Source organism: Amphichorda felina, assembly GCF_050947745.1.
Source record: "Amphichorda felina strain 45539 chromosome Unknown scaffold_2, whole genome shotgun sequence".
Classification (NCBI taxonomy): Eukaryota; Fungi; Ascomycota; class Sordariomycetes; order Hypocreales; family Bionectriaceae; genus Amphichorda; species Amphichorda felina.
Window position 1 is genome coordinate 1,507,289 of NW_028145048.1, and position 15,036 is coordinate 1,522,324.

Here is a 15,036-nt window from a genome sequence, read left to right on the forward strand (position 1 = left end):
TAATTTTGAATATGTTTCTTGTCTTCATTACAGCTAACCGCCGTCTTCTTGCCTCATATGATATTTGCTACCTACTCAATGCCACTCACGGGCTCTACGGAACTCATAAAGCGGTTTCCGGCAGCTGAAGGGTGCGATCTCCTTGGTTTCATGGGTAACCGCATAGACATTAAAACATATCGTCCAGCGTCTTGTCGCCGTCCTTCTGTATCAGCTCCCTCATGCCCTGCGAAGGCACATTAGCACAGTCAAAGTTTGCGTTTAGCCCACAGTGCTCACCTGCGGCATGATGGGTTCGCCATCTTCTCCTTTGACGTAACGGAATGGCATCTCGGTGCTCTCATGGTCGCTAAACTTGAGCTCGGGGAAGTCGAGATACGGGACTTGGTCAAGGGGAACTTGAAATAGTAGTTAGAAGAAAGGCACTTATCGACCTAAACGGGGCGCCTGTGAGCGGGTGAACCAACTCTTGTCTTGCACAACCATGCGTGTGACACGGACAGCCGTGTCAGTAGTCATCTGCTTGGGGCCAAGCCTCCGGCCCTCGAAACCCTTCTTGCGGAGTTCAGATGTCCGATCTGTTGTGGCAATGTCAGCGACCATCACACATCAAATCACAGAGCATGTCTCAGATTGACTAACCCCGAGGGGGGTCATCGCCTGTTAGTATAGTCAGCGCCTTGTTCTCGGTATACTATTTGGGAAAATGGACAAACCTAGGATGCCACCGAAGAGGAAGGCATCAAACGTCTCGCCGTCCTCGGGAGACAGATCCTTGGCTGCGGCTGGGTCAAGCAGGCATACCCGCGACTTGTCGGCCGCGTAGAGCTCCTCCACGCCGCGTTTCTCGGCTACGAAGGCGTCGACGCTCTGCAGGGCGGCAGGGACCTGGAACTCAGCAGGCAGACTGGAGAGAGTGAAGGTGCTGCCAGCAGCCTGGGACTCCTTGGCGATGGCAATATACTCGAGCTCAGACCACGGGCCAAGCTCGGGGTCGAGATGCTCGACAATGAAGGTTTTCCCCTTGGATGCCATTTTGAGGGGTGGCTAGAGTAAAGAATTCAGGTGATTGGGAAGATTGGAGATTGTCGAAGCAATGACAGAGTTTGGGTTCTAGCGCGGATGCTAGATGCAGGCGATTGTGACTGCATTGGGCACCTCAGTTCAAGTCGCCAGTGGAGCACCTTCCAACATTTCCAGGACATCCTACCCAAATTCACGCTCGACTTATCTCTACCGCGATAAGGTGACAAACTCGCATAAATCTAATCCTAGCACTTAGTAGTGTCAATATATAAATATTTGGTCTATGGCCCCCTCACCCATATCGTACTCAACGTTCCAAACAGTAAGCAGCCTACCAAAAGTGATCTGACCAGCCAACATACATCCTGTCATGACTTAACTACAAGCTGGGTACGGGTCAAGGCTGCATGGCATACGATGTATAAGGCAAGGTATGTTGTTTAATCTACAAATTGAGGTCTACTCGTTTTCATTTTGTATTTGATCTTTCTTCAAACACATCTCTCAGGAGTTTGCCCCAACTCCACTCCACGTCTTGTGGATGGTCCTATTATTTTTGTCATGCTTCTGTAAGGCAATTTGGGAAACACGACTATGCGCCTTATTGAGGTTCCTTGTGGCATCAATAGACGCCACATTGGCATGGACTACTGTGTATGGAGTACGTATCCCAACATAGGTATTAGGTATGTAGATTTAACCCCACATCAGTAGATGGCAATATCCGGTTTAATATAGCATTTAAATAAGTGTAAAGGTTACAAAGGTTATTATATGCTTAATGTCTGGCATCTCATTTTCTGTTTTGCTGAACACTAGTGTTCTAGTATTTTTGGTATCTTGGCCAAAATATATCTCTAAATGTACACAAATAGAAGTATCAACATGAAAATGTATGTCCCTAGCTCTCTAAGCCTAATAAGTCTATGCTTTAAATTATAAATATTAAAGAGAAGCAAGTGGTGCGTCCCACTAGTAGCATTGGACACGTACTTCAGGGTAGGTAAGTAAGTATAAGGTAGGCACTGTACAGCTAGGCAGGCACCTGGAGGGACGGTTTTTGTCACCTCTGGCGGCCTGCGTCTTTGCCACGCTTGGGTGTGGGGCAGGCCGGCAGGCAGCCTGGGGCTGGATCCATCCGCCGTCCCTTGAACCAGGCTGAATCCAGCTAATGCAACGAACGGGAGGCCACCTCATCCGAGTTCCAAGCTGCCGTTCTTTCCGGATCCCCTCCTCCCACAACTCCTCTGAATCTCTGGATGATCGAGCATCGTTGCCAGCGTGCCCCTATTCAATGACATAACCGTTGCGCTCCTCACAAGGCGCCTGCTACTGCGCCCTCTACCGCTCTGTTGCCCCCGACTCTTCCGAGGCTGAGCCAGTTACACCATCGCCATGGCACCCATACGACGGTGGCCGGCGATGCTGGCGGCAGCCCTGTGGCCCGCCACAGCCATCGCGGCGGGCGCTGCCGACTACTACGTCCAAAATCTACCTGGCGTCCCAGAAGATTCGACTCCGATTAAGATGCATGCTGGGTAAGTGTGGAAGCTCACTGCCTGGGCACCACTCCTTTTCTGCGACGTCATCCGAAGCTGACGCGCCATCCCCAACTCGTAGTCACATCGAAGTCGACCCCGAGAACAACGGGAATCTCTTCTTCTGGCACTTCGAGAACAAACACATTGCGAACAAACAGCGAACCGTCATCTGGCTCAACGGCGGCCCGGGGTGCAGCTCGGAGGACGGTGCACTGATGGAGATTGGGCCCTACAGGGTCAAGGACAAGAATAACCTGGTGCTCAACAACGGCTCATGGAATGAGTTCGCCAATCTCCTCTTTGTAGATAATCCCGTGGGGACCGGTTTCAGCTATGTCAACACCGACAGCTTCATCCATGAACTCGATACCATGGCAGACCACTTCATCATATTCCTTACCAAGTTCTTTGAACTTTTCCCGCATTACGAGCTGGACGATGTGAGTGCCAGCCCCATATACGCAAATAGACTCTCCTAATGCGAAGCAGATTTACATAGCAGGAGAATCATATGCCGGCCAACACATCCCCTACATTGCACGTGCGATCATAGAGCGGAACAAGGACAAAGGGCGGAAGTGGAACCTGTCCGGCCTTCTGATCGGCAACGGCTGGATTTCTCCTCTTGAACAGTACGAGGCCTATTTGACCTTCGCCTTGGAAAAGGGCCTGGTGGAAAAGGATTCGGACCTCGAGAAGCAGCTTTCAGGGATGGTGCGGGCTTGCAAGAAGTTTATTGCCAACAACCCAGGACGCGTCGACTACTCGGAATGCGAGGATATCTTGTCAAAGATGCTCAAGTTCCTCCAGAATGGCGATGGGGATGATGCGTGCGTCAACATGTACGACGTTCGCCTCAGGGACTCATATCCCAGCTGTGGCATGAATTGGCCGCCAGACCTGGAGTACATGACCCCTTACTTGAGGCGGGATGAAGTCACCAGAGCTCTCCATGTGAACGAGCAGCGGAACACGGGCTGGAGTGAGTGCAACGGTGGTGTCGGCAGGGCTTTCAATGTCAAGAAATCCAAGCCGTCCATCGAACTGCTTCCGGACATCATCGAACAAGTCCCCACCCTCTTGTTCTCTGGTGCTGAGGATCTCATCTGCAACCACAAGGGCACAGAGGATTTGATTACCAACTTGCACTGGAGCGGGGGCAAGGGGTTCGAGATGAGCCCTGGAAACTGGGCTCCTCGGCGGGACTGGACTTTCGAGGGCGAGGCCGCAGGCTTCTGGCAAGAGGCGCGGAACTTGACATATGTGCTCTTCTACAACGCATCCCACATGGTACCCTTTGACTTTCCTCGCCGCAGTCGTGACATGCTCGACCGCTTCATGGGCGTTGATATTAGCAGCATCGGGGGTGAGCCTATGGACAGTCTTATCGACGGAGAGAAGGGTACCGAGACCACCGTCGGCGGCGCCAACCAAACCCAGACCACAGAGGGAGAAAATCAGCAGCAGGTCGATGAGGCCAAGTGGCAAGCCTACAGGAGGTCTGGAGAAATCGTCCTTGTCATTGTCATCATTGCCGTTCTGGGCTGGGGCTACTTTATCTGGCGTGAGCGCCGGAAGAGAGCAGCCTATCACTCCCTCAATGGCAACGAGCCCATTAGCCGATCTGACATGAATGGGCTTCAAAGGAAGCCAGACGATGGCGACTTGGAGGCAGCGGCCTTCGATGAAAGCGAGCTGGACGATCTTCACGCGGAGACGCCCACCAGGGACAAGTACAGCGTTGGGGATGATAGTGACGATGATGACGACCGGGTTAAGGGCAAAGGCAGCTCATGAGTTGGGATTCCTGTTCGCGATGTTGTTTAGACGTAGAATATGGGTTCGTTAGCAGTACTACGGACCTGTATGATCACCCGGGTTACTGTGGGCATTTAGGCGTTGTGAGACTGATACAAACAAAGCGCTATATTCATTAGTATATTCATGAGAATTGTTCTTCGAGTTCTGTAACTGTGGTCGATTGCTTCTCTGGCTCCCATCTGATGCTGGATGCTAGGTCACGGGATTACCCCGGGGAAACGGCTTATGGCATCGGGCGGTCTTAATATTCTTACGTTTATCTTGGATTCAAACACTTCTGTGTTGGAAGTGGACGTTGGAAGCCTGGTGACTTCAAGAATCTTCTTGTCGAGTGTGGAGCTTCGGCTGTCCTTTTGTTCTTACGTCAGGGGTGAATGACATGGTGGCCTTTGGTGTAGAGAGTGCCATCGCTGCAAGTATACCATAGGTCGCGGGAAAATAAGGCCCGAAAACTCTTGGTGGCTAGACATCTTCCAAGCTCATATAGAATTTTTGTTCTTAGTAGATATTATGAAGGGAGGATGTGGTGTCGTGGTTTTGAAGTGTCAATGTCCTGGGAGGGTGATACGGATATCGTGATACAGCAAACACCTAGCCGTCCTCGATATCTCTACTAGTAGGAATACCCGCGAGCGCATGAATATGAATACTATAGATGCTCTTCTACATTCTAATTGCCGTTAACCCCCTATTTCGAATAGCGATGTGTTGAAAATAGTTGGCCTGCACAGTTTGTTCCACCAAGCTTGTTTCGAGCATGATATTCAAGGAGGATCGGTGTTTGCCGGCAGTTGGGTATCTTCTTCTAATTAGTACCAACAGAAGATGGCCTGGAAGAAAATCCTGAAGCTCACCGCCCGCAGAAATCAGGTAGCAGAAGGGGAAGCAGGGACGGATGGGGCTCCTTCCTCTGTAAGTGCCTTGGGGGGGTGTTGCACCTGCCCGGCAACACTCCCTGACAGTCCCTGCCAGCTGGGGGCAACTGATAGCAGCCCAGTCACCCTTTTATTCTCACGCCCCAAGATTCCCTAGTAGAGATAAAAAGTCTGCTGCCTCTCCGCCCTCTCCTCATCTTCTTACCTTCTCACTTCTTCACCTTTCGTTGTCCACTTCTTGCTGTGGATATCCTCTAACCCTCAAAGCATCAATGGGAAGGACCTGAGCAATCTTTATTGAGGTAAGTGTTTATTACCTTGGTTTGAAGAACATTCTTTATGAGATGTCGATGCATCACGAATACACACTTCGTTGGTGATGCCGGAATGCTACCGTTGTGCGTTCCTATTTATCTTCAGCACATCTTCTTTCTTCCATCCGAGTTACTGCTATCTGCAGACTGACACAGACTGAATTCCTTTCCGAGCGTGATCATATCTTCTATCCTTTTCTGCCTTGATCTGTCGTCATTCCCCAGAGTGTTTCCCGAGGCCATCGATCAAATCGCCACCCGGGATTCGACGTGAATAGGGCGAGATTCTGTCAGTTCGTGGCCTCGCATCTCATAGGCACTTCTAGAAGATGCCTAAAAATCTGACCCTGTGGTCTCTCTTCGCATTTTTGTCCTCTAGCATCTTAGAGCCTCGTCGGGCCCCCAGCTTTCTCATAGGCATCGCCGCTCAGTTGTTTGCTTAAGTTTCACTTTGGATTTGCTAACAAACTTCCGGAGCCATTGAGGTCGACCACTACTTCTTTGTCTAAGAAGTATCACTTCCCTCGACAACAAGATGGCTGATTGGACCTCGGGTGGCGGTGACGTCTGGAACACCGGCCCCAGCAACGATGGCTGGGAAAGCGTCAACGCTAGTCAGGGCATCCCGGGAGACTCTGACGTCCAGGAGAAAAACTGGAACGACAAAGGAGCTGAATGTGGTGGCCAGACTACCTGCAATGGCTGTGGACAGACAGAGTGGGTTGTAATTCTTCATGACTGATTTCTCTCTTCGCTAATTTGGAGGTGTTGGATAGCCACACCATAGAGACTTGCCCCAACGGAACTGCGGCAGCTGGAAACCAAGCTGTCCAGTACGGAGATGATGCGTGCTTTGGGTGCGGAGAGACGGGGTGAGTTAAAGACTCTTCCTTAAGTGAACCTATCTAACAAATACCAGACACCGACGCGCCGAATGTCCTAAAGGTTCGGACGTTGAGTGTTTTGGGTGCGGAGAGACAGGGTAAGTTAAAGATTCCTTTAAGAGAACTTATCTAACAAATACCAGACACCGACGCGCTGAATGCCCCAAAGGTTCGGAGATTGAGTGCAGGAATTGCAAGAATACCGGACACATGGCCAAAGATTGCCCGGACAAGCCAGCTATGACTTGCAACAACTGTGGTGAAGAAGGTGAGCCTTTATGCGAACAAAAATCCCTTATATATACTAATACTTGGAGTCCTCAGGGCACGCTCAAAACTCCTGCGGGAAGCCACGCAAGATCAACCGTGACAATGTTGCCGATATCTCCCCCGAAGATGCCTGGGAGAAGATTAAAGAAGCAGTCGCGGACAGTGACATTGATGATGCCAAGGACGCCATCCAGGAGTACGTCAAGGCTCTTGACGGTACTCCCACTTACAAGGAAATTCAGATGGGGCTCATCGATGCTGGAATCAACCTGTGGTTTATTTCGCTTGAACGGGTATTCCCTGGAGCTTTTACCAACATGGATCTCCAAGGCAATGTTGGCAAGAAGTACACTGTATCTTACAGGTTCTCAGAGAAACCTGCCCGTCCTCGTGAAAGAGAAGGTTGGCCCCAGACGAGAGACGAGATCCTTGCTCGCCTTGATGATGCTGGCGAGAGAGTGGACAGCCTGAAGCAACGATGCTTCAACTGCGAGGAGTTTGGTCACAGCACCAAAACTTGCCCCGAGCCCAAGCGTGAGAGGGTTGAGGAGGCAGTTGTGTGCAACAATTGCCAAGGAGAGGGACATCGCCAGCGAGACTGTACGTTCCCTCCTCCGGTCTCAATATTATTCACTAGCTTACAAGAACAGGCCCTCAGCCACGTGTTGACAAGTTTGCCTGCAAGAATTGCGGGTGAGTACTCTATGCTAACTTGGGGGCTGTCCTGCTGACATTTTTGAATAGAAAATCCGGCCACAAGGCGGCTGAGTGTGAGGAGCCACCCAACCTCGACAATATCACTTGCCGAAAGTGCGAAGAGAGTGAGATATCCAAGTTCTCCACTGTATGTTCCAACCCAATACTGACTTGACCAGCTGGGCACCTGTCCAAGGACTGTCCTCAGGGCGGTGGTGGCCGAGCTTGCCACAACTGCGGCCAAGAGGGGCACATAGCCAAAGAATGTGACCAGCCTCGGAACATGGATACGGTGACCTGCCGAAACTGTGAGAAGACTGGGCACGTGAGTCGGGACTGTCCCGAGCCCAAGGACTGTAAGTTGTTAATGTTAGGCTATGATGGTTCTAGGCTAGGCTGACAATGATCTCCAGGGAGCAAAGTGAAGTGCAGCAACTGCCAGCAGTTTGGCCACACCAAAGTTCGATGCAAGGAACCAACTGCCGAGGAACCTGATTTTGAGAATTCTGGTGGTGGTTTTGACAATGGTAGTGGCCGGCCCGCCGAGGATTCCCGGGGCGAAGGCAACGCTGCTGCAACCTTCGACGACGCTGGGGACTTCAAATCCGGTTCTGGCGGTTGGTAAACTGCTCATTTGAGCTGAGAATTAACTGGACCTTTTAGAGTTTTGCCCACGCGGCTCGTTGGTGAAGATTTGATTTGTGAGATGTTGACAAGTGAGAGATGCGAACAAGGGGGTTGACCTAGGTAGGGTGCTCGTGGAAGTAGAAGCCAGAAATGCTTTGCAGATAGCCTCTGAATGATAGGAATTAGTTCGCTTGTCTGCAGAACAAGTTTCCGGATATGACTGACATATTGGTATGTAGCTGCTGGATTGACGAACCATATGACTACAAGTGTTCCCGCAGAAATACCAAACACGCTTCTGACGCCCATCTTCTTTTGCGCCTTCTTTACCCTTCAGTTCCACTCAACCTGGGCCTGTGACCATAGTCCGTTTAACAGGTCCTAGCCCATTTAGTTCCTGACGTAATAAAACTGAACGAAGCCGCTGGGTTTAGCCTACCCATGAAAACGTCATCTCATCCAGGAATCAGACCTCTGCGACACGATACGACAGCGTGGCATATGACGGTAGGATGAAAGTTTTTGTCTCGCGTACCTAGCTTTCTCACCAAAAGTCCGATTTACGTCAACAGTCCATATTGGTATGACGATGTGTTGGCCAATGCGAAATCTGCTCTGTATAGGTAGAATATTGCACTCGGGAGTCTTCTGAAACCGTTGCCCTGAAGGAGAATGAAAGCAATGCCCAGGGTTGCATTTTGACTCCGGGTCACAAAGCCCTTCTCCGATCCTAGAAAATACAACCAACGTGTCCAACCACTTCATCATTTCGACTTTTATAGGTGAGGTGGGGAAATTCCAGCTTCAATATCCTTCTCATATCTGACTCGTCCGAGGGGACTCTGTCTCTTCTAGCAATGATTTCCCGTATAGGTTTCATTAGAGGAAGGGATGTTCCTTGTTCTAGTTGGGAAGTATCTAACCTACCTCCCACTATCTTCGAGTAACGATGAAGTGGTTAGAGTGATGAATACAGCAGCCCGAGCAAGGTCGGCGATAATTTGCCTCACGGGCGCAGCGACAAAGGCTGAGAAGGGTAAAGGGTTCATCGCCGACTTCTGCAAAACCAGGCCCAAACCCCCCTACAATCTTAAAGCCTTTCCCCCTCTAAATCCTTTGTATCATCGGAGTAATTTGGATTCTGAATGAGAAGTCGGATCGCCTCATTTAGGACAGCAAGTTCAGGAACAGCAAGCTCAGGAACAGAACAGAAGTAAAGGCAAGGCTATGAGACCTCCCCCCGATATCTATTCCCGAGGGAAGGAAACCCTTCCGTTTTTGTGAACATTGAGAGACTCAACTCAACCTACCAGATGAGCTCTGGCCTGCCCGTTTGTAACAACTTGTTTCGTTGCATGTTGCACAATCAACATCGCGAAGCCCTATTACACGCCGACACGACAGGTAGCTAGCTGCTCACACGGGTGCTACCTAGATGAGACCCAGCTGTTCTATCATCTGCACATATATCGAGCGAGTAATATATATATATATATATGGGTATTGTTGACTGCCAGGTTGGGGAATTATTACCGGCAGCTATAATTGACGTTCCGAAGCCACCGAGGTTCCTGACGCGGGGAGATCGTGGCTGTGAATCTAGCATGGCCATCTGGCATCTGCCGTCTGGCATCTACTGTCTCGGCATTGACCTAATTCTCCGAATGGATGGGGTTCGTTTATATTTGCTGGATGGGCAGACACACCGACACACTGTTCTGTGTCTCTGTTAGGAGGTATACGGGAGAACATGTACTACGTATTAATCAACTGATCACATGAGAGTACGGTGATTGGAGAGGTCTGGAGTCATCGCGATGTTTGGATACCGAGAGATGCGACAGGGGCCAATAGTGTTTATTGTTGACAGTAGAAAATGGATCGCAATCCTGGAGGGGAGAATGTCGCGTGTTGGATCTCGTAAGCGTTCCACGGCATCCTGAGACGAGCTGTACGGAGTACGTCATCACTCGTGGGAACGCGGTTTGGGCGGTGGGGTTGTGCGCGACACCGCGACACAGCGGCAGAGTGACAGCGTGGCTGTCAACTCCACTGGGCCGGAAACAAAGCCGAGAGGCAGACCGCATTGTTAGAGCTATGAAGCTTGAGGAGGGGGAATAGGTACGTAAAATAGTACGTAGTGGTGGTGCTGGGTATTAAGCATCGGTCCAGCACGCCTCAATTGGGAGCCATTGCTCGTGAAATGGACCTGCGTCATCAATCAAAGGATACGCAACAGGTGGCCTGGCGTGAAGTGAGATGGACAATAACAGATCTAGCGGAGCATCGTCGGAGCTTTTTAGCCAGCACAAAGTCCGGAAAAAACGTCGCGGCAACGCTGCCCTCTGGTAAAAAATCGTAGACTCGAGCCTAGAGGAAGTGGTCGAGGTGCCTATATCTCTGACGTCATTGACTTCTCATCCCACTCTCCTCCTTCCCTCGAATGCGGCGGAGGCAGATCAACGACATCGAGGCGCGTGCCTTTGTTCCAAACCGGACAATCTAGCCCTTGATTACCTTATTCAGGCGCTGAGCCGGTTCCTACTACCATGGGGATACCACTTCGTAGCACATGTGACAACAAAGATGGGGATGGTTTGGAACCGAGAGCGGTAGTGATCCAAATTATTATCCAATGTAGGAAATTTTGCAGATTGGGATTTATTATAGGCGACTAACTGGGCTAAGCTCACCTAACTAGCTAGCTGGCGCGAAAGGGGAGATGAATTAGTGAATTTGCCACACGCCAGACACAAGGGAGTTGGGGACAGGAGGAAAGAATGCAGGTCCTCGTGGCCTTCTCGCTCCTCACGCGGCGCAGCCTCGACTGCACCCACCGTCCCGTCCCGTCTGTCCAGCGAATTCAACAACTCGATCTGCCCGTATTCGCCAAACAGTTATACCATCGTCAAGTTTTGCGAACGGAGGCTCTATATAGCCAGGGAAAACGGGTCTCAAAGGCGAGGGCGGAAGCAAGCTCGTATTATTATCAAGCTTGCCATCCTTCACCGACGTCGAAAACGGTCTCGAGCTTGGCGTCATCACGTCGTGGGATGCTCTGCTCCGTCTTCTCGACCTATGACGATGACGCATGCTGGTCAAGCGTGATGGATGGTAGGGGTCGGGTCCCACTGCCCTCGCCTCGCAACCACTTGGGTTCCATGCTAGAACGCGTGAGGTGGGGCTGTCATGGAGCGAAGATGGCGCACAGTACGAAATTTTCCCGACCGACGGTATTGGATTATTGGGGGAGGGGGGAGAGGCTGGCCATGGCGTTAGGATGGAACGCTGGTCGACAGTCAGCAGGGGGCACCATTTGTGGGCCAAGTACGAAGCGAGGCGCCCAGAACGGATATAACCCTTCGCACACGCAGCGCTGAAGGAGGTTCGGAAAAGCAGAAAAGAGGGCGTTCAACATCCGCCATACTTATTAATTCAGACGCGACAGACAATCGTCATCGTGATCGGGTCATGTTGGGTGGTGGGACTCGGGCAGTCAATCTACCCAATCAGATGGCTGAATCGGCAACGGCATCGCCATCGCCAGCCAATAGGGGCGAATAATACAGTGCGAAACAGTGCGAGATGCCGAGTTTGTCAGCCCGGGGGCCCCAAAACTTGCCCCTAAGACCATCCTGGTCCCTCAACCGAATCAGCGTGCCAGCGCTCGGCCCAAGGCCACACAAGACCAGCCCACCGCCGCCTTCTTTTTTTTCTGCGGCTTCCTTTCGCTGCTTCGCAACGTCATCTCTGACGTCTTTTCTCAATCTGATGTCCCCCGGAACCTTAGCATTGCACCCAGCAACCCAACGCACACCGTTTGCGGCCGCGCATTCGACACGCTATCCTTCCTGAACCCAACGAGTTGTCGCACTTCTGGTCTCCTTTTTTTTTCTCTACCGATACTACGCCGCGGCGACGGTGCGCCTGCCGAGTGGGAACCCGGTCGCTTCACTGTCGTCACTAGACTTGGTCGCATCGAGGAAAAGGATATTCGACCGCTAGACTCCTGCGACGGGACAAATTGGCTGTCCACTAGGAGAATAGCGACAATAACCCTGATCGGAGAACTCTAGACCAGTCGCAGAATTGCATCTGGGCCAGTTTTGCCTTCAGCCTCCTGCCGTCTGCATTTGCGCTACCAGAGTGCTGTAGGCACAGCGCCAATCCCCCCTACGCGCCCACCTACCGCCCCGGCCTTCGCCGCCGTTTGCCTCTGACCTCATTAGTTCCGTGGCATCACCCAACTCAGCCTACTACACTCTCATTCCCCCACCCGGCTCAAACTTTTGCTATTATAATATAATACATCATCGTCATCATGGGGACTGCAACGATCGACGCCTCAGACAGAGGTCCATCCAAGTCCCCCCCAAAGGTCAACAAACAACCTCCACGACCTGGTAAGCCGCCCCTTGTCTCCATCGTGGCTGGTGATGATGCAACATCTTGCACTCTCTGCCCTGGTCGCTTCTTTCCCAACCCCAATTTGCATCATCACTATCAACGTCGTTACCAGCTTTACTGACACCTCCTCCCGATAGACGCCACCTCAGACGTCAAGACTGAACAGTCCAACAAGAACGACGGCGCACCCAATGTCGAAGCCGCCAAACCGTTGGCGCCGCCACCTCGACCCGGTCAACAACAGCAGCAGCAACAGCAACAAGAAGGAGGTGCCAACTCTCCAGATTACTTTTCGCAGCAGCCAGGGGGAGGGTCGCTCAGCCTGGAGCCCAACCCCTTCGAGCAATCATTTGGCGGCGGTGCTCCGGAAACACCTGGGGGTACTAAGTTGCCTTCCGTACACGCATTAACGTCGCCATCGTCACTGCTTCCTGGCAGCAACGCGACCCCATTCAACTGGGGAGGCGGCTCGCTGCGCACTGGACCTTTGAGTCCTGCAATGCTTTCAGGCCCAACCAACGACTACTTTGGCGACACTCATCACCTTCGTGGTGGTTTTCCTACACCCAACGAGTCGTCGTTGCGCTCTGGTCTCACCCCTGGCGGCAGCGGGTCTATGTTCCCAGCCCCAAGCCCCAACTCACAAGCTTTCATCGCTCAGCTCGCCAGCGGCGGGGCTACGCCAAGCACTTTGGACTTCCACCGCACTGCTATGAGTGCTGCTGCTAAGAGAGACCAATCTAACGGCGGCAACCACCAACACCAGCATCAGCATCAGCATCATTCGCAGCCGACTCACCAGCAACAGCCTCAGCAGTCTACCACATCGCAACCACAAGATATGCCGAACGGCGCAGTCCAAGTCAAGTCGGAGACCAAGACGTTTGACCCGCACGATAACGACGCTGCCAACGGCTTGTTTATGCTCGCCCAGGGGAGGAACGGGCCCCAGACAACAGGGCAATTTGCAGCGACATCTGGTGCTCCTAACCACGCGCACCCCGCGCCATCCGGCCAGATCAACGCTAACCCTACATCACAACCTCCCGAAGCGAACGGTGGCTCGATTGGCTCCGTTCGTGCCGGTAGTGAGCACAGTCACATGTCCGACGAGAGCGCCGAGCAGCCCAAGCCAAGCGCTCGTGGCAAAGGGAAAAAGAACCCTCCCGCGAGTAACGGGAGGAGGAAGGCAGAGGATCCAGCGCCTGCCAAGGCCCCAGCTAACAAGAAGGCCAGGGGCAACAGTAGCTCTGTCAACGGCAACATGAGTCCCTCACCCTCTGATGACGACGACCTTATGAAGGACGAGGGAGGCTCCAAATCCAAAATGACGGATGAGGAAAAGCGCAAAAACTTCCTGGAGCGCAATCGGTATGTTACTGGGGATTTCCCCTTAGTCTACAGCTATACTGACGAACATCTGAAGGGTTGCTGCTTTGAAGTGTCGTCAACGTAAGAAGCAATGGCTGGCGAACCTGCAAAGCAAGGTTGAGATGTTCAGCAATGAGAACGAAGCTCTCACAGCGCAGATTACACAGCTAAGGGAAGAGGTCGTCAACTTGAAGACGCTGCTCCTGGCGCACAAGGATTGCCCAGTCACGCAGCAGCAGGGCATGCATGGCGCGTTTATGAACCAGGTAAACCAGGTCGCGGCACCCGACCCTTTCAACCCTCAAATGAACCCCTACCAAATGGCTGGCCCCATGGCAAACCAGCAGGTCATGGCTGGCCAGGGCGTACAGCGCCGCTTCTCTTAGGATGAAGAGTCTTCCAGCCAAAACGGCTCTGCAGCTGGAGGGTCTGAAGCAGGTACCTGGGCAAAACTGTGCTCGCCATGTCAAACGCTCCGCTAACCGACGGTTGATCCGTCGGATGTCACATCGGAAAGAAAGCTTTGCCGCAAGCATCAGGAACCTTTTACGGCTGTGGTCTGAGGCGCAGAGCTCACTCGTTTCGCGATGGGATATCTCAGAGCGAGACTCTGTGGGCAACTGGGCCATAGCTAACTTTCCTCTGGGGAAGGAGAGAAACTTGTCCTGCGCGTACAAAACCAAGTTTTGTACTACGGTGGCAAGCTGCGGACTTGTTTTTACGACGAACTTCCCTCACATGTCCCGTATGGGATTGTAAGTACATAATGTTTTGGAGATTCGCTATACATGTTGTGGGGGGTTTGGCAGGGCAGGGCTGTTTTGCTGCCCTGGCTAATTGCTTTGATTTAAAGGCGTTAGGGATGGATGGACGGGCTCGGCACCACTGAGCAGGCACATGTATATGGTGTTGGCGGTTTGCATGGCAATGGCAAGGTAAAACCAGGCGTAGCTATAGGCAAAGGATGCTACGCGAATGGATGGATGACGGCCGAAGACAAAATACGTTACAGCAAGGTCGTGAGGATTGTTCGGATCCAGGCGCAAGCCTGACTGTATCTCTATGGTCGTGCTGGTGGCCGTGCTTGGGTCGACACACATTGTCAGCCGCGGATTGCCAGATCGACTTGAAAGTCCATAGAGCAAAACAAGTTACCGAATCAAGTACTTGCAAATAGTCTATGTAGCGAATGATGAGCTTTCGG

General features: G+C 52.0%; 4 protein-coding genes across 4 annotated transcripts; 3 read left to right on the forward strand and 1 right to left on the reverse strand.

Annotated features, from left to right (window-relative positions):
• Nucleotides 1-169: 169 nt before the first annotated feature.
• Nucleotides 170-1,035, reverse strand: ACO1O0_002017 (protein-arginine N-methyltransferase SFM1; the record flags this gene model as incomplete). The annotated part of the gene is made up of 4 exons (XM_083191495.1): nucleotides 170-226; nucleotides 280-398; nucleotides 468-578; nucleotides 717-1,035. 4 exons carry the CDS (start codon nucleotides 1,033-1,035, stop codon nucleotides 170-172), a joined length of 606 nt encoding a protein of 201 aa, XP_083052709.1.
• A 1,386-nt stretch (nucleotides 1,036-2,421) lies between these two features.
• On the forward strand, nucleotides 2,422-4,364 carry KEX1 (serine-type carboxypeptidase kexA; the record flags this gene model as incomplete). The annotated part of the gene is made up of 3 exons (XM_083191496.1): nucleotides 2,422-2,564; nucleotides 2,647-3,007; nucleotides 3,057-4,364. 3 exons carry the CDS (start codon nucleotides 2,422-2,424, stop codon nucleotides 4,362-4,364), a joined length of 1,812 nt encoding a protein of 603 aa, XP_083052710.1.
• Nucleotides 4,365-6,112: 1,748 nt separating this feature from the next.
• On the forward strand, nucleotides 6,113-8,052 carry ACO1O0_002019 (uncharacterized protein; the record flags this gene model as incomplete). Its single annotated transcript, XM_083191497.1, has 9 exons — nucleotides 6,113-6,294; nucleotides 6,412-6,449; nucleotides 6,497-6,559; nucleotides 6,631-6,729; nucleotides 6,786-7,331; nucleotides 7,382-7,424; nucleotides 7,476-7,575; nucleotides 7,636-7,783; nucleotides 7,841-8,052. 9 exons carry the CDS (start codon nucleotides 6,113-6,115, stop codon nucleotides 8,050-8,052), a joined length of 1,431 nt encoding a protein of 476 aa, XP_083052711.1.
• A 4,908-nt stretch (nucleotides 8,053-12,960) lies between these two features.
• On the forward strand, nucleotides 12,961-14,218 carry SKO1 (Aft1 HRA domain-containing protein; the record flags this gene model as incomplete). Its single annotated transcript, XM_083191498.1, has 2 exons — nucleotides 12,961-13,832; nucleotides 13,888-14,218. 2 exons carry the CDS (start codon nucleotides 12,961-12,963, stop codon nucleotides 14,216-14,218), a joined length of 1,203 nt encoding a protein of 400 aa, XP_083052712.1.
• Nucleotides 14,219-15,036: the final 818 nt, after the last annotated feature.